This window comes from Melopsittacus undulatus, chromosome 4, assembly GCF_012275295.1.
Source record: "Melopsittacus undulatus isolate bMelUnd1 chromosome 4, bMelUnd1.mat.Z, whole genome shotgun sequence".
NCBI classification, from domain to species: Eukaryota; Metazoa; Chordata; class Aves; order Psittaciformes; family Psittaculidae; genus Melopsittacus; species Melopsittacus undulatus.
This window is the reverse complement of record NC_047530.1, coordinates 49,816,472-49,835,458: the sequence shown is the minus strand read 5'-3', so window position 1 is coordinate 49,835,458 and position 18,987 is coordinate 49,816,472. Positions and strand designations below refer to the sequence as shown.

The window sequence follows — 18,987 nt, the reverse complement described above, 5'->3', positions numbered from 1 at the left end:
TACTTTTGATACTGAAGTTATGCACCTTTTAAACTTGGGTAATTAATATATGAAAATGTACTGTGTTTCAAAGATGCCTATCAAACAGTCCTATGAGATTAAAAAAAAATCACTCCTAAGTGAAAGCTGAAGGATTCAGAGGTATTTGGGTAACACTAAAGAAGTGGGATGAGACATTCCTCTTTTCTGCTCTTTAGTCTGTAAGTGGGTCTAAATGTTCTAGTGAGTATCAGTTTCCTTTCTGAAGTCCTTGCTAGGATTTAAATCTGGGTGATTTAGTTCACATTCATAGCACTTGCCAGAGAGGCCATTTATGCAGTTCGCTGTCAACACTCATTCAGAGGAAAAACACTGCTATTTTTCTTTCCAGTGCCAGAGAACATTCATGGAGATCTTTCTTACACAAGAGTGAACAAAAGAGAACAGATAGGAGAAAATTAGGTAACCTTCCAGTTAAGCTTCTGGGAGGAAAGGCTTCGGTTGGGAAGCGGGCTGCTGGATATGCTAGGCTTGCCACTACATCATGACATAACACATCTGTTTTTACAAAGTCTTTTGGTATGATATTTAGTCCCTGCAAGCAGCCCGTGAAATTAACAGGGTTATATCAATACTTCTGCTGCAGTAAAAATAGTAGTAGTGACATTGTATATGAGAACACAAACTGAAGATAATAAAAATCTCAATTTAAACCATAAACATTTATTTTAAATCCTGTTAATGACCATCTAACACTACTCCTCCTTTTTGCATACCAGGAGTTAGCAATATTTTTTGCTGACTCCCAGCAGCCTTGGCCGTTACTCGGCTGTCTCCTGGTTTGTGCATGTATTTTAGCCCGAACTCCCAAGTTCCCTACACTATTCGCTACAGCTTGTAATAAACCAAGAGGCTCTTCTAGGCAATTTACGGTTAGACCGTGACTAACACTTGCTTTCTCCGGGCACAGATGAGCGCCGATGCCACACACCCACAGACAGCCCCATTAACGCCTCTCCACCGGCGGCCGGCAGCAGCAGCAGCCTGCCTCCGCCCCGCCCCGCGGGCCGTCACACGCAACAGCCACTCCCTCGAGCTCGCAACGGCCGGTCTTCCCTCTCCGCCATGTTGGCGCAGCCAGCGCGTAGCCGCCACCCGGCACTCTCCCTTTCGCCGCCTCAGCACTGCCCCGTCAGGCGGCGGGGCGGTGCCGGCCGCCTCTACTTCCGAAGCGGCGGCGGGCGGTAGGTGGTGGCAGCGGGCGGCTGAGGGCTGCCTGTGGGTAGGGAAGGGAATGGAAGGGGTCGGGCGGTAAGGCGGTGTGGCGGCCCTCTGCTTGTAGCACGGCTGGAGTGGCGGGGTGACACGGCAGGTGAGGGTGCCCTCGGTGCCTGCACGGGGTACGAGCTCGGAATTAGGCCGCAGCGGAGGCTGGTTGTGAGGGAGCCTGGGCTTGGCAGGCTTGCAGGCTGCGGGCTGTCACAGGACTGGGTGGAAGGCTTTGGTCTCCTGACAGACGAGTATAGGAGGCAACTTACTGTCAAAGTAGAGCACCTGACAAGAGGAAAAGGAGTGATACTTACACAAGCTGTGAGTTTCACGGTTCTCACACCTGAATCTAGATTTTGTTGATTTAACTTGAAAGCACATAGACGGTGTGCTTCTTGGGCTTCTTTTGCTAAGTGATGCAGACTCCTGCAGCAGTAGTTAGAATCATGTTTCTTTAGAAATAAAGTATAAACATTAATGCTGATTTCCAAATACCTACTGTATCATCCTCCAAGAGTATTTAGTTTCTTTGGTTGCCTCTTCTGGGCAGCCTAAATCTATGCCAGCTTCTTTCTCTCTTAAAGATTAATTTAAAACCACTGACGAGAAGTATGTTCCCTCATATGGAGACTTAAACAGCATTTTTAACCTGGCATAGAGACAAATGTGGGCTGCAGATCAGTTTGTCAGAAAATGCATTAAACTTCAGATGTAGTGTCAGTTGAGCAGAGTCAGGCTTTAATTTTGCTTGCATTTTGCAGTGATACAGGAAATTAGTGCCAAGCTCATGCAGTTCTACTCAGTTTAATTAGAGGAGAATTAAAAAGGAAGAAAAATTAGCAGAACTAAAACTTGATAGTTTTGTAAAGTTTGCAAAATTCATGCTTATAGTTACCATAAAGAGCATTTTAAGTTTGCTTAGATAATCTCTATGTGGTAGAGTAATGCTACCTACTCAGTTTTCACCAAACTGATGGTGTTAATGAACAAATTATTAAAGCAAGGTTCTCGCCAAGAGTCGATATTGGACTATCACTTGGCAGAAACCATTTTCCCACAGGCTCAGTGCTTCCTATAGATCTAGGGGTGGATGTTGACTTAACAGTAATGGGAAGATGAATATGATCATGTCAAGGAAATTAGCACATTTTGATGTCTAATTAGTTAGTGATGGCTTTTTTAAACTTGTGTTCTTCAGCTGTTAAATGTTCACGTCTTTTCAGGAATTGGATGCTGTTGCTAATTGTGTCTGAAAGTGAAATCAAACACCTCCAAATCAATATATACAAGCTTCTGGAAGAATTGGTAATCTGTCCAAAGAATTAAGACTTGTATTGACTATTCAGGATCTGAACTCTTCATCTCTGCAGTTGTTTATAGAGTCTGTCAAGCTAAATGGAATAGAGTAGATGCTATCAAGAGCAGCCTGCTTGGTCTGATGTTTTAGGATGCAGAATACAAAGGGTTACCAGTGACTCTGAAGTCAAAGTAGAAGTATATCACCTTAACTATGAATAATACTGGATTTCAAATGGTACAGCAACTTAGCTTTTATCCCACTCTCTGGATCCAAGAAAGTTTTCTGCTTTTATTTTGCAGTGTTTATAAGACTTGACTAAAGCCTTGAAATAATTTTGTACATGAGAGTATTGCTGCTCTGTGTTCTTGGGTGCTAGTAGATTTCTTCTTTTCAAGCACTTTTACTGCTGTCATCCTTCTTTGTTCCCTAATCATGTGCTCCTCTCTGTTTTACTACAGAATCCCTAACTCCTGAAGTAAATATTTCTGCTTTTTAAAATGTAACTGCAAAGCCAACCACATCCAAAAATGCTTCAATTTAATGGGTTATTGATCTCATCTCTACATTACAACTCTTGGTCTCAAATAGCTGCTCTTGCATTGACTACATTTCCATTTAACCTTTAAGGTTCCTTCTGCCACAGTATTCCTTTAGAGTGCTCAGTCTGCTTTTGTGGTATGCATCACCCTATGTTTTGTACAGGAACAAAATATTCAGTCTTTGAGCAGCACTTGTTATCAGTGCCAACAGAACAAGTCTTGTAAATATGACTTGGAGAAATGAGATCATAAGTCTTCAAATGAGTGGTAGAAATGTTAATTCTTCAGAGTAATACAGGAAGCAGGAGAATTTTTTAAGTTTAACAAAACTTCAGAAAATTCTGGGAAAGGTAACCTTTTTTTTCTTTCTCCATTAGGACCTCATAATGATGAGAAACAGCCTAATACATATTGAAAGCTACTAGTTTATTATACGTGAAAGCTAGTCCCAGGTTGATACTTGGGATTTCCAGAATTAGTAGTAGGTTGCTTTTGTGCATTCTGGTATTTTACATCATTTTTCCTGGTTTTCCTAGTGCTAAATATTTTTACTCTGTGTTCTGTGGTTTGGTTTGTTGGGGTTTTTTTTCAGTCTTTCATCTGACAGAACGAAATAAATAGTGCTAAACAGAAATGTTCTCTATTAATTCTTAATTCAAGAAAATCACATAGTTAAACTGAGCACTCTTTTTAAATAATGCAGAGCAGTTTGATTTAAAACTGAAACAGGAAGTGCTCAGAAATCTGGAATAGGGTCAAACTGTCAGTCATTTTTTAGACCAAAGGGAAAGGATCCCTGTTTTGTGTGTGTGTGTTTCTGTGGGGTTTTCTTTGCGTGTGTGTGTTGTGTGTCTTGTTTGTTGTTGCGTTTTTTTTTTTTTTTTTTTAATTCTGTGTGTGTCACCAATTTGGCAAGGAACTGAAAACAATGCTCTCACCTGTTAGAGTAAAGGCATATAGCTATCAGCATATAGCTATAATTCATTCTGTCTCTTAATTTATGACTTGCTGACTGGGTTGCGCGGGAGCAGAGACAAATGGTATCTCTTGTTTGCTATTGGGAAGGTAAAGTGATAGTATAATTGTTCTGGACAGCAGACATTTATCTCAGTTTCAGCTGTAAACTGTTACGCTATAGAGAATCTTTAAAAGGGAAGCTGTAAGTGTCCAACCCACTCTGTCTGTGATCAATCTACTAAAGCAAGGGACAAAAAGAGATGTTCAAGCCTAGGAATCTTGTAAAATACTCTGCTATTTTGCTGTCAGAGGAAAAGCTCTATTAAAATGGTACTACCTTAATAAGTCTGATTCTAGAGGGCAGAAGACAATGCTTGATTTATTTCTCTTAGGCAAGAAAACTGAATTAAACTGTTATATTGGTCTTTTCATAGAGATTCGAACCTTTATGTTTTCAGGGCAGGAGAAACTTGACATGGGGAAAAACATAATGAGGCTCCTCTGCACTTCAGTTTCTCTTACTGTGATTTGCTGGCTAGCTGAAGGTACTCTGTCAAAAACAGATGTGAAGAAAGGTGCTGCAAAAAAACTAGAAGAAAAGGTAAGACAAATAACTGAAACACTAATTTTATTTGGAATGTGCAGTGAACTAATTGAACTTTGGTAGATAGATTCTCGTTCTGTTAAAATGATGTTAAAAGCAATCAGGCATTTCCATTGAAGCTTATGATCACAAAAAAGACTTCTTGAAACAGTCCTTTCCTTCAGCTTTTATGAGTGTCTCAGGTGGTTCACTCCTTGAACAAACTCCTTGGTGCAGACCTCTGGAACTTTATCCCCCATGCAAGCTGCAGAAGCAGGAAGCTTTTGTCCCCTCTTGCATAGCTAAAGGAAACATATTTCCATCCCTTTAGAAAGTGGAGGAGGGAACAGGAGTTTGGGCCAAGAGTGCTAGATCATTTACTGGTGGAAGAGAAGGTGATCTCAGCCTTGCTAATGGGAAGGCTGTACTCTGACAGGAAATTTTGAAGAGCCTCCTAATCAGCAGTTCTCTTGCGGACAGCAATAATTCAGAGTCTCATAGCAGTCTGAACAAGTGGAGCCAGCATGCTGAAGTCTCTCTTAACTTGCTCAGAATGTTCTTGTTTCTTGCTTCTTTGCTTTCAAAACTGCAAGAAAGCACAGCAGTGCAAGAGAATGGGTGTGTATGGAGAGGAAGTACATTTACCAGTGCATATACCAACTGTGTGTACTTACTGTTGCCAAACATGTTAGGAAAAAAAAGTAGATATGTTAAAAATTCTCTCTCTTAAATTATAAATATAGTTAATCCTTCAATATACAGATGCATCTCTCATTGCTTGTATTACTTGCTTGCTCAGTGTATACCAGGAAGAATCATAGAATAGTTAGGGTTGGAAAGGACCTTAAGATCATCAAGTTCCAACACCCCTGCCATGGGCAGGGACATCTCACACTAAACTGTGTCACCCAAGGCTCTGTCCAACCTGGACTTGGAACACTGCCAGGGATGGAGCATTCACAGCTTCCCTGGGCAACCCATTGCAGTGCCTCACCACCCTCACAGGAAAGAACTTCTTCCTTATATCCAATCTAAACTTCGCCTGTTTAAGTTTTAACCCGTTACCCCTTGTCCTATCACTACAGTCCCTAATGAATAGTCCCTCCCCAGCATCCCTGTAGGCCCCCTTCAGATACTGGAAGGCTGCTATGAGGTCTCCATGCAGTCTTCTCTTCTCCAGGCTGAACAGTCCCAACTTTCTCAGCCTGTCTTCATGTGGAAGCTGCTCCAGTCCCCTGATCATCCTCGTGGCCCTCCTCTGGACTTGTTTCAACAATTCCATGTCCTTTTTATGTTGAGGATGCCAGAAGTGCACATAATACTCCAAGTGAGGTCTCACAAGAGCAGAGTAGAGGGGCAGGATCACCTCCTTTGACCTACTGGTTATGCTCCTTTTGATGCAGCCCAGGACATGGTTGGCTTTCTGGGCTATGAGCGCATACTGCCATTTTATATTAAGTTTCTCACTGACCAACATCCCAAAGTCTTTCTCCGCAGGGCTGCTGTGAATCTCTTCTCTGCCCAGCCTTTAGGTGTGCCTGGGATTGCCCCAACCCATGGTTAAACTTCATGAGGTTGGCATCAGCCCACCTCACAAGTGTGTCAAGGTCCCTCTGAATGGCATTCCTTCCTTCCACTATATCAACCAAACCATGCACCTTGGTGTCATCAGCAAACTTGCTGAGGGTGCACTCAATCCCACTATGTCACCGACAAATATGTTGAACAAAAGAAATTCTAGTCTGCAGGTAGTGAGGGTAATGCAAAGTGTTAAGACAGGTCTTATGGCTAAAGCCCCTATGCTAAATCAATAGATGGTTTCTATCTACTCCCCATGCACACTTAATTAGGCCTTCTCTATTTCTGTCTACTAAAACTATTTGTGCTGTTTCAGTTAAAGCAAGTTTTCCTTAAAGAAAGGTGTTAAGAACCTTGGCCTTCAGTGACCACAGTACAGCATAATCAGTCTAAATATATCCAGTTTTAGTATTCAAATTATTGGTTAAGAACTCCTGACACCTTTTTATTACTTTGGAGGTAACATGTCAGAAAGCATTGGCTAGGGAGCAGAATGCCATCAGCTGTGGTGCATAATGTTCTTTAATCTTATAAATTCTTGATTATTATTTTTAAATTTGTGTGCTTTTTGCCTTTCAGACAAAGTTTACTGATGATGTTAAATCATGTCTGAGCAGTGTTTCAGTTTTAAATCAAACTGCTTTACATTGTTTAAAAGGAGTGTTTAGGCTTTAATTATGTGATTTTCTTATTTTATTTTTTCTGTTGCTGTTGAAAGTTGCTCTTACGTGTAGCTGGTTGTAAACACTGTCTTCTCCCCCCAGACACTGCATTCCGATAAAAATGTGCAAGACCGGGGACTGGTAGTTGTGGACCTAAAGGCAAAGGATATTATACTGGAACACAGAAGCTATTGCTCCAAGAAGATGAGAGAAAGACATTTCTCGGGAGATGTTCTGGGTTATATTACTCCTGTAAGTTAGTAAAATTAATAAAATTATGCTTTGAATGAATATGCAGGACACTGTGCTAATCTGCAGTCTTGCATCTCTGCTTTAAAAGCATTTTTACAATAATGGAAACTTCTGGTCAAATGCAGTCAAATAATGCATTATCGATAGCTGGCCTGGGATTCAGGTGGTCTCATATGCTTGTTCTCCTATCCATCTCTTGGAGGATGTCTAAGTCATACTGGTTTTTATTCTTCTCTGATACAACAGAGATGATAGTATTCTTATGTCCTCAATGAGGCATGTGAAGTTGCAGTAAAGTCAGAACAAGAGGAGTACTAAGTGTCCTCATAACATGTAGCTACCAACTTGAACCTTCTAAATAAACAGTAAAAAAAATTATGCTTCTGTCAGACAGATCTCTTTTGCTGTCCAGTCTTGCTGTTATTCAGAGGAGCTATTCTTGAATAATAAATGCTGCTTGCTTTTGTTTAGAGGTTGTATTTCATTGTATCAGTCTTACACAGCTCAAAAGAGAAGTAGGTGCCCTATAAATTTTCACCTTTCTCAAGTTCTCTTGAACATAAATGTAGAGGGTTGTTACATAAATGTAAATTTGAAACTGTGTTGGACTTTGCATTCAGATTTCTGTAGTTCACCTTTCAAGTAGCTATCAGTTTCCAGAGTACTTTCTTATTTAAATGAAAAGAATATCCCAGAAGGTTTATTCAAACTAACAAATGGAGACCTAGCAAATGATTACATTTGTATGAAAGAATTTGTATTGGTTAATAGTAAAGTGAACTGTCTGTCTTGCTTTTGAGCCTCTCACTTGTTTGGTTTTTTTTTTCTCTTTTCTTTTGCAAGTGGAACAGTCATGGCTATGACATTGCTAAAATATTTGGAAACAAATTTACACTAATCTCACCAGTCTGGTTACAAGTGAAAAGGAGAGGGAAGGAAAGGTTCCAGTTCACTGGACTCCATGATGCTGATAAAGGTGTTACTTTATTTTTCTTTGATTATACATTGCAGGCAACGTTACTGGTCTTGTTGCAGAGTATGTAGCTTTGGCAATATGTGAATGTGGAGTTTTCTGGTTCTGCCTCATAGTGAAGTACTTCCATCCATTCAATTATTTGAGGGAATTTTCTTCAGAGTGAACTTCTTTCAGTCCCCATTGGCTTCCACATGCATCCGTAGCTTATCAGTTCAAAGAATGAACAGAAAGATTGGCTTTTCCACCAGGCTGTCTACAGAGCCCCTCTTAAAAAACAAAAAAAAAGAAAAAAGGAAGGGACAAAGAATCTGTAGAGGCAGAAATAGTCTTTGGTATTTGCACTGTGCAGTTGTTTACCTGTTGTGTGGTTGCCCCACACCTTTGCAAAACTCTTTGGGTGAATTTGTTTTGGGAATGGAAGATAGTTTTAATCTGAAGAGATTTTTTTTTTCCTTTCAAGAAACTGGTGGCAAGTTCACATTTCAGTTAGTATGTTCTTGAAATAATAACTAAGTCGTTTATGGTTTTGAACTTGGTTGAATAGGGAATCTTATTTGAAACAGCTACTGTGTTGGTGTTCACTGGCAAATTCATTGTAGTGCAGTGACTGCTAAGAGGAGTGGATGGGACACTTAAAAAAAAAAGAAAGAAAGGAAAAAAAAATTCCTCCCAGGTGATGCTCAGTGACTATGTGAGTGTTGTTCTAACTAAGTAGGTAGTAAGATAGTTTCCATCATGAGGCAGAACTATGAGCAGCAGAGAGGGCTTGGGTAGGGACTATTGTAAAATTGCCGTGAATGCTAGTTATACTGTAGTGGAGGCAAATACCTTCAAATCCTGTGTGTCAGAGGATGTTTCATCTGTGTCGGTTATGAGTTAGTGGTCTGGCAGAAAGATATAATGAACTAGGTTACATTATTTGAAGAATACTTGAAAATACGTTTCAGTGTCAACATTCATATTTTAACAGTTGTTCTCTTGATACTGTTTGACAGGTTGGATGAAAGATGTCAGAAAAAACTCCAAAACCATCAAAATTGGTGAGCCTTTTTTTTTGGTTTTTATCATCTTTATCTGCTAGCTGAGCAAAAGAAGGCTTTGCTCCAGATATGTATGGGAGAAAGGGAGGTTACCTTAGCATAGCTGTATGAAGGAAAATGTATGAGAAGAAAAAGAAAAGCAGTTAAAATAGTTACGTAACTGAAGTGTTAATCCTGTTGGTGTCCTAATGTTTTGCCTTAACTTCTTGTTTCTGGATAAACCCTGGGTCACAGGACCTCCTTGTAGGGGCAGTTTGATTTAACAGTACATGTATACAATAGTACTGGGAGGGCAGTCCACAAACTTGTTGCTCAGTTTAAAAAAATATCCAACTCTGAGTCAGTTAGACTTTCTTGCATGATAGTTGAAAAGTCCGGCTTTGCCTCTTCTCCCCTTGAAGCTGGGAACTTGAAGGATATGCCATGGTCCGTGTGTTTAGGGAAAATGCCAAATATTTCTGTGGAGAGAATACTGTGCTAGACTTATATTTTTCTATGGCAAGAATTCTGTGGAATTGCAAACCCCTTCTTAATTCAGAATGGAGTATGAAACTGAAATGTATTAGAAAAATTATATGCAGTCAGATATTTTAAATTAGATGCCAGATGATAAACCTTTAAATCTCTTCTAAAATACACTTCTACATCCTTCATAGTTACAAAGGGCTTAAACATAACTCTGTGTGAGTGGTTGGCTTTTCTAGTGTGCATGTTTATTATATGTTTCAACAGCAGTTTTCCTGACTCTTGTCTGACTGTTTTGAATGTTTTGGTTTGCTAGAAAAAGAAATTACATGTGCTCAAGTCCTGACGTTTTCCAAAATAAAAATCTGTCACAGGGTCTTCAGTAGAAAACTTTAGTAGAAGAGTGTACAAGGTTACATACAAAAGAATAAATTAGAATTTGTGTTGAACTTTTCCTGTTCTCCTGGTAGAATAGACTCACAACTTGCAGAACGACTTCTGCTTCATGTTGGTGGTATTTTAAGACTTTACGTGGGGCTCAATTAAGATCATAAACTCAAGCAGTAGAACCAAATAGTTCAATCAAGTGAAGGTATCTTTTCTTAAAACTTGCATCAGTGCTGACCTTTAACTAAACATAAAATGAAGAAGAATGTTCTACAGTGCCAGTTTATCTATGCTGCTGAAGTTGGTCAAAGAGCAATGATCTTAATTATGGGATGTGTTGTTTAGTGGCATCTCTGCTTGTATCTGCAGTATTCAGTTTCTGCAGAAATATTCCAGTGTATATAATAAATTCTTCATTTTCACTACTGATTGACAACTTTACTTGATAGTGCCTCGAATTTTATTTGATGGCTGGACTTACCACGACTTCGAAAGTGTTTTCGGCAGTGAAGATGAGATAGAGGAGCTTTCCAAGAGTATGGTTCTGCTAGCCAAGGTAAACAGACATTTTGAAAATGCTTATAAAACAGTGTGAGATTATTTGATGCCTTTTGAGTGGGTGTTTTCTCATTTCTAGGAAATCTGCTCAAAACAATAATGCAGGAGGATTCTTAATAGTGTGTCCTCGTATGTGCCCAATTCCTATAAATATGAAGTATTTATACACTTAAGTGCAGTTAACTACAAGTCTAAAGTGAGACTGTGCAAGTCTGATCAACATAACCTTATTATGTTATCATTGGCAGCTGCACAGATGACTTTTGCCTGCTGTAAATGATGATTGATAAGACTTGTTCCAAACAGCTGTCAGACTAAGCGTTACTGGGGTAGTAGTGGATACCTGATAAACATCTCATGGAGGCTGCCTAGTGAACAGACTGCTTTCTTTTAAGTTTCTTTTAAAAATAAATAATATTAAGCCGGGGTTAAAACTGGTTAGCATTTTTTGATAGGCAGAAAGAGGGTCATGAGCATCATGAGTGCTGTTTTCTGTGTGACGGGAGTACATTTGGGCTTGGTGTGATAGAGCTGGTAATCCACTTTTACTAGCAACAATAACTCACTGGATGTCTGTTACTGTACAGTTTTGCTAAGGTCTGATAAACCAGTTTGCTTAAAATATTAAGAGGTTGGAGAGAGGAGAAGAGGGTTTCCTTTGAGGAATGGTTACTAAGATTTTCTGTGCAGCCCCTTAGCTCATAGCTTTAGAGCTATTATGCATGTGTGGGACTAAAGAAGTTGCAGTAAAAGACATTCACCTTTATTGGTTTATTCATGACAGTCTGCTTCATTACTGTCAAATAAGTTTTCTCACTTGCTACATGATGTAAAGCCATCTTACTGTACTCTAGAGGAAGATGGATGTAGAGGTAAACGGAATAGTTTCTTAAAATTTGTAACTGATACATCAATCCTAGGCCCTTGGTAAGGGTTTGCCCCTTAAGGAAAGGGTACTTAAGTTGGCAATATCCTTGATCATGCTAAGCATAAATAATCACAAGTGAGATTAATTGTGGAAGATGTTTGGAATCATACCTATGCCGAGTTAGCATTTACATTTTTAGACACAAGAGGTCATGAGTTTTTTACCAATATACATGTAAATATCTGTTAAATGATTTGCTTAACGACCATTGCTCATTAATGACTGAATTTTCCCAGTCTGATACTGGTTTATCCTGTAAGACTGGAAGTCATGGATTAACTAATAGAGGTCTTCACCTTTTGCATGTTTGTTAAATAATTTGTGCTTCTTTTTGTCTTTAATGCGGCATTTCGTGAATAAGTCAAAGCTGGTGTAGGAATACAAAGCATGTTCAATTTGTAATAATATGAGAACAACTACAGTAATTTTGTGCTTTGATACTGTATTGTAGTCTCTGATAAAAGCATAATGAATAAGCATAGTGATTAATTTATCTTGTTGTTGATTCCCTTTACTTAGAATGAAAATTTTGATGGTTTTGTAGTTGAAGTTTGGAGTCAGCTGGGAAATCAAAAAACAGACGTGAGTATAAGTCTCTAGGATGCAATTCCTAAAAACTGGTTCTTTTAAAGTATCTTTTTAATTTGTCCGTATTGATTTGAATTTTTCATTATAAATAAATACACTTCATTCTAGGACAACTAACGTTTGTTCCATTTAACTTAGAATGAAGTAGAAGATTCTTCTATTTCACTCTACATGAGTGCAAAGATTATACAATCTTCATAGCGGACCTAGCAGACCAGATTAGCCTTTCATGCTTGAGTTTACTGTTGTGCAAAGGTGAAGAGGGTACCTCACTGCATGGTTACTCAGATGTATTGCACCAGCCTGTATTATGACATTGACTGGTTTGGGTTACTCCATGAAGATTGCAAATGGGGGATGCTTTCAAGACCACCAAATTTGAGCTGTTTAGGAAACCTTCCAAGCCTTTTTATAGAGATCTTTTAGACATACTGAATCTAAAACCAAAATTCCCAACGAGAAGTAAATCTAGGGAGAAACTGGCTTTGGGTTTTTGCAGGCACAGTGTATATAAGGTCTGTATTTTAGAGTAGTTAATCTACTTTTTAGTAGCTCTGCTAAGAAGTTTCAGTGAGTCTGCATTTATTGTAGCTGCTAAAACTAAAGGGCTTATCCACAATAAGCTGTTGCCTGACATACTGGTTTCCTTGAGCAAAAGCCCCTTTGGCTCTCTTAACACCTTGGACAAGATTCAAGGTAAGGCAATCTCCAAACTGCTGCTTCAGGAGGAAAAGGGAGAATGTGTGTTGAAATGAATGATTCAGTGCAGTAATCTGGCAGTTTTGTGTTATTTCCCTCAGGAAATTCAGGCATCTATTCCCTAAAGCACACATTCCTACCAGCTCTCTGTTGCCTAAAATGTCTGGGGAAAAACAGATTAGAAGAAAGCTTCACAGAATGCAGGCTTTATTATTGAAGACTTCAATCTTTTAAAAATGGTTCCTTCGGGTTATTCTGTTCAAGGCAAATGTTACTGACTGGCATATAATAGTTACTATTGGAACTGAGTGTGCTATTAACAGAGTCCTGCCATTTCCCTAGAAAATCAACACTTGAGAGTAAGGAATTGAAACTGCAGCATCTTTGTAGCTTTGTCAGGGGATCCACCATTTGTGCTGGAACAGATAATTCTTAAACTAGAGGCTCTTGCTCACAATTAGGTAATTTGCCAGGTTGTTCTTTAGAGTTGATCTCTATAATGAGCTCTGAATCTGTTGCAATAAGACAGCCAACAAGGTGATTTAAGCAATTAGTAGCTGCCAGTCAGAAGCTGGGTGTAGTGGTTAGTTTATGTCTTGTGTTTCCTGTATTTCAGGAAAGTAAGTTAACTTACATGAATGTAAGATTGTTAATGTAATTTTAAGATTTATTGAAGACCAACTTAAGCATACTAGCATCAGAGTTCTGTATTGCAAATGACACACATGAACAAAGACATACTTTTTTCGTTAGCTCCTTGGGTATGTTTACTTGTGACATTGTAAAAATGCTACTCTTTGACAGAAGTAATGCTGGTTCAAAACAGCATTGCTTGTCCTATTTAGTGTCCTAATAACTGTTTGTCTTAGGGGAGGTACTGCTTTTTAGTTGCTCTAGCCTTTAGTAGCCAAGTGTTACTTAGGTGAAGTATAGAAGCACTGCTTACATACTCGCTGTCTTATCTGTTATTGATAAACAGGAGTGGGAAGTATTTTTCTTCAGAGAAGGGTCATACTTGTAGAATAGAATGCTAACTGCCTTCTTTACTCCAGGTCAGCAGTGTTTGATCATATGTGTCCACCTGTGAGTAATGATTTAGGGTTACCCCAACTAAAAAAGTGAAAGATGGTATTTGGTATAAAAACATGAATAGAAACAAAAAATAAGAACTGCAGATTTGCTTCAAGACCAGATTGAATTTAAGTGCTTCATTGTAAACTCATCTGTGGATTTTTTTCCTCCCTTTATTGCCACTTCCCTAGAAATAGTTAAGGTGCTTAAGTTGAAAAATACTTTGTGTTGGGCTTACCTCCTCAGAGACAAGGATTCTGACTATAGCTCATTTAGGAAGCAAGCTGAAGCTAGGCTAGTGTGTGGAACAACAGTTCTGTTAATGTAGAAGTGCATCATTATCTTAAAATTTTGCTTTGTGATGCTTGTAAATTATGGGACCAGTGTCTTCATATTGAGATTTAAGTCATTTTGTCTATCACATGCTCAAAAACTGGATGGCTTGGGTATCCAGTGCCCCAGAGCTTTTCCCTATCAATTGTTTTGAGTGAACATGAGCTTTGAACAGATCTTAACAGATAGAATAAACTGAACTTGACACGTTGGCAAGCCTGCATTTTTATTGCCCACCGAGCGATGTTACTTTGGGATGATGGAGCTAGGTTTTTTCAATGATATCCAGTGATAGGACAAGGGGCAATCCGTGTAAACTGGAGCATAGGAGGTTGTACGTTAATATCAGGAAGAACTTCTTTACTGTAAGAGTGACAGAGCACTGGAGCAGGTTGCCCAGCGGGGTTGTGGAGTCTCCTGCGTTGGAGATAATCAGGGCCCGCCTGGACAAGTTCCTGTGTGATGTACTCCAGGTTACCCTGCTCTTGCAGGGGGGTTGGAGTGGATGATCTTTTGAGGTCCCTTCCAACTCTTGGGATTCTGTGATTCTGTGATCTTCTAATTTCCTTTTGGGAGCAGAGCAGAGTTATTCCTGTTAAATGGGTAAGCATGGACGGTCTTTTGCTTCCCTTGCTCCTCCCAGAAAAGTGGAGCAGCCCATGACCTCTTCAGCCCACAGAGTGGCAGTATTGTAACATGCCTCATCTTGTCAGATTCTTTCGAAGGTGACAAACATCAGTAGTAAAGCATGTTTTTAACTTTGGAAGGGTGGAGATCGATTGACAGGTAAGTGTCAAGACAGAGATGACCCCTGAATCTTTGGAGATGTGAAGTGTTTGTAGAACAGCCGTCGTGTATGCTCCATCTAAAGCATCTGTATTAACTATTTAGGTACATAGTATAGGCTTTCCTGACTTGGATCCTCTAAGGTCAAACAGCTGAAAGTAGCTTAACCTACTCCTACATAAAGGAACAGAAGATCATAATGATGCTCCGAGGAACACATGCAAATTATTTTCAGAGCTGTCTGACAATGCAAGGAAGCCAGCCTAGCTAACACAATTGGTTCCTGTCTTTTAGTAGGAATATGTCTTAGTTTAAAAAGAAAATTAAAAATCAGTTGTTTTTTTTTAATTAAATGTTATTTTCTGAAATACAAATAGTTGTCTCACATAGCAGTTAGCAGCATTTAATGAACCTCAACACTGGTGTTATGCTCAAACATCTGGAGCTATGCTGCAGCTGGCAGCTTGCCTTAGGAAATAATAGAACTGTGGTGTGGATCTTAAGTAAAAAAATATTTTACTTAAAATCATTAAGGTTTTCCAAAATGTAAGTGGATGCCTAGCTGTTAAATTAAATAAATGATAAAATGGTACTCTATTATTTGAATTATTCTTTGTATCTGTGTTGAGGGGAAAGCTGTGGAGATGATTCCTGTTAATATTTTAATGATGTTATGGGAAAGATCCATGATCCCATCCAGTGCATTACCTTAGTGATGCAGCAGCACTTAATACAGCACAGTTTTCTTTATCAGACTTACAATGGCTAGAGAGAGGGATTTTCGTAAAGAACATTTATGTTTGATATAACATTTCAACTATGAAATCAGCATCCATCTCTAAAAACAATGTGTAGTGATACTTCTTAGTAGAGTGTATCAGTATTTCTTGAGTAAGGTGAGTCTGCAAAAGAGTCTGAAAAGCTGCATATTAGTGTCTGAACTCACTAAAAATTTAGTTATGATTTAAATACCATTTCATATATCAGAAAAATGGATTAATTGCAGCTGAAGCTCCCATCTCAGTGGACCTCAGCTGAGCAAGTGTCCCCATGAGATACCTTTCTGAAGAGCTCAGCATGGATTTTGGTTGGATTGAGAAGGCATGATAACATCTTTGTAATGCATGTTCTCCCCATTGTCTTGATGTTGGGGCTTGAAACACTGCATAGCCTAAAGATGTAACAGATTTTGTAAGAATCTTCACATAACAGGATAACAGTGTTAGCCCTTTGCAAGGCTTCTGTAAACCCACAAATCCTGTAAATACCTGCTTTAAGAACCTGTCATAACTGAACTTTTTTTAAGATGGGGCAAATTTAAGTACTTCTGTTAGTCTTTTATGTATTTCTGGAAAAATCTTGATTTTTTGGGGGGGCTACTCCAACATTAGAAATTAATGAAAAGTCTTCATGCAAGGTCTAAGAAGTTATCTAAAGAGCCTTCAGTTTCCTGTTTATCCTAGCTGGCATTACAGGTGAGGCGAAATGTTGCTAAGAGGTTATGTTGCTGGCGTCCACCAAGATATTCAGTTCTGTGGTTTCAGGCTCACTATGTATCTTCTGGTTTATATCTTCTTAAGCAGAACTAACTTAATCTGTGTGTGGAAAATAAACTTTGTTTTCCGGAACAAAAAAATTCTAATCATTCTGGTTTGGGATTAGAATTGCTCTGTAATTGCATGGTAAAGTTTTAGATTATATCAATCCTTTATGCTTTTTTTTTCCATATTCTTTTAAAGGATGGTTTTACCAACTATGTAAGTTTTATAGAAGAAAACTATATGCCTAAATATAGCTGTCAGGTCTCCAGAGACCAGTCTGGTCTCTAGCTGTTAGGGTGGGCTCCTAGATGCCTCAAGTCTTACACATTAATCCTGTAGGCATGCTTTGTATACCTTTGGATGTATAAAATGGCATTAGGTTCTTATATTTAGATGCTGAAATACCACCTGTTTCATCTGAAGAACCTGAATTGTTGTGAAAGGTGTGTGTGGACTGAAGTTCAGCCTCCTGTAGATGTCCAGTAGAGATAAGATATATAGTACCCTCTAAAATACTGGTATCCACCTCCTCCCTGTGATACTGGGAATAGAATTATTGATATACAAATTACAGTGAGGTCAGATTTAATGCGAGATGAAAAATGAATGTATTCACCTTCCTAACTTTTATTCTAACACGTAGGAAACCAGTCTTCTAACAAAGATCTAAATCAGTCAAGATACCTTATATGGATGATAACTTAAACTCTAATGTGTTTTGCTGCTTCTTATAGTTTAAACCTGCTCCTTTTAGTTAAAACTTCCTTGATTTTTGCGATAAAATATCCCAAGTTATTTATACTGTGGCATTTAAGTTTCGAAATGTACATGGCAGAAATAATGAGAAAACTGAGCCATCTTTATTATCCTGATTATTTAGTTAACAACTAGACAGGATAGTGTCTCTTGCTGATCTTGCTTGTGAGTTATTTGCTGTGAGTTTTTCCCTGTGAGACCTGAGTCATGTGAAAAAGGTGTGAATTCACCCATCAGAATCTCACAGCATGCATAAAAGTGCACACATTGTTCTCACCAGTCTAGCATCAGCTGACAGATGGCACTGCCATCACACAGAACCAGTCTGAAAACCTTTTTTTTGTTGTTTGGTTTTTTTTTTGGTCATCATGCGCTGTGGGCACATGTGCTGTAGGTGACCTTCAGACATCTTATCATTGGTTAGGAGTATGGCGCAAAATGCTCTTCTGGCAGTTCTATCCTTCATTTTAGTCCTTGAAAAATTAATCTATTAATCAAAATTTTGCCATAATTCATACTCGTTTATTTGTATTAACTAGGCAGTGAAATGTGCCAGAGGGCAGTTTCTTCTTGAAGTGGACAGCTTTATTCTGTCCAATTTTCTTGATAAGACATAAATTTTAGCGAGTACTGACTACAAACTTGTGCAGAAAATGTGGCTGAAGGTGGAAAATTGCAGAATTCTGAAGGGTCACACAACTGAAGGGAAGGTTATAACAGTCCTACGTATCTTCTGCAAGGCTTTTCAAATACGGTACAGTCTACTGTTACGCATTGAAGTAAACTGTACTACAAAGTGTCCCCAGCACAATAGAGCAGCAATGTCAGAAAAAGGGAGTTCTGAAAAAATAAGCTTCCTGCAGTCCTTGGGTTATGAAAATGTGGAGGTCTGCATAATTCACAGGAGACAGGATACTTTGCAATTATGAAGACTTGGAAAACTGACCTACCAAATGGTAGTGATTGTAGGAGGCCTAAAATAGTAAGAATGAAATAGACCTTAATTAGCTCCAGATAGAGTCTTAAAGGTGCCAGTGTTTTAGTAGCTACTCTGAAGTTAAATTTGACAATAGTGAAGTCTCTGGTAAATATTTAATGAAGCCTTTTCAGGAAGATTGATTCTATTCCCACTTTCCTGCACCTCATTATAATGTTTAAAATGTCAGTAACTTTTCTTTCAAAATTACTAGTGGTAATACAGCAGAATATTGTGTTTAAAATACTGGAAAGCACTGTTGGGACATAGTAAAGTTTTAATTTATAGCACAATAAATGAGCATTCTGCTATTGCCATTTGGGGGAGAGGCAAAGGGTGCACATTTGATTTATAGAAGCTGTCTTGGCTGATAAATGGAAAAGAGCCAAAATTAAGTGATACAGGTGATTCTCCTATTCTGCTCTTCTGAGACTCCAGGTTGAGTACTGCATCCAGCTCTGGGGTCACCATTGTAAGAAGGACATGGACCTGTTGGAGCAAATCCAGAGGAGCATCACAAAATTGATTAGAGGGCTGGAGCTCCTCTCCTCTAAAGACAAGCTGAGGGAGGTCAGGGCTGTTCAGCCTAGAGAAGAGAAGGCTCCAGGGAGACTTTATAGCAGCCCTCCAGTACATGAAAGGAGCCTACAAAAAAGCTGGAGAGAGGCTTTCTACAAGGCAGTGTAATAATAGCAAAAGCAGTACTGGCTTTAAACAAAAGAGGGTAGGTTTAGATTAGAGGTAAGGAAGAAGTTCTTTATGCT

The 18,987-nt window shown here is 38.9% G+C and overlaps 1 protein-coding gene across 1 annotated transcript in view; it reads left to right on the top strand.

Annotated features, from left to right (window-relative positions):
* The first annotated feature begins 1,124 nt into the window (after positions 1-1,124).
* The window catches only part of CHID1 (chitinase domain containing 1), a 120,282-nt gene continuing 102,419 nt past the window's right edge, over positions 1,125-18,987 (top strand). Inside the window, exons 1-7 of the mRNA XM_034062625.1 lie at positions 1,125-1,223; positions 4,503-4,645; positions 6,970-7,119; positions 7,963-8,095; positions 9,091-9,135; positions 10,437-10,543; positions 11,993-12,055. Of these exons, the coding sequence (XP_033918516.1) occupies positions 4,520-4,645; positions 6,970-7,119; positions 7,963-8,095; positions 9,091-9,135; positions 10,437-10,543; positions 11,993-12,055 (624 nt within the window). The 5' untranslated portion in view covers positions 1,125-1,223; positions 4,503-4,519. The remainder of the gene's footprint in view (positions 1,224-4,502; positions 4,646-6,969; positions 7,120-7,962; positions 8,096-9,090; positions 9,136-10,436; positions 10,544-11,992; positions 12,056-18,987) is intronic.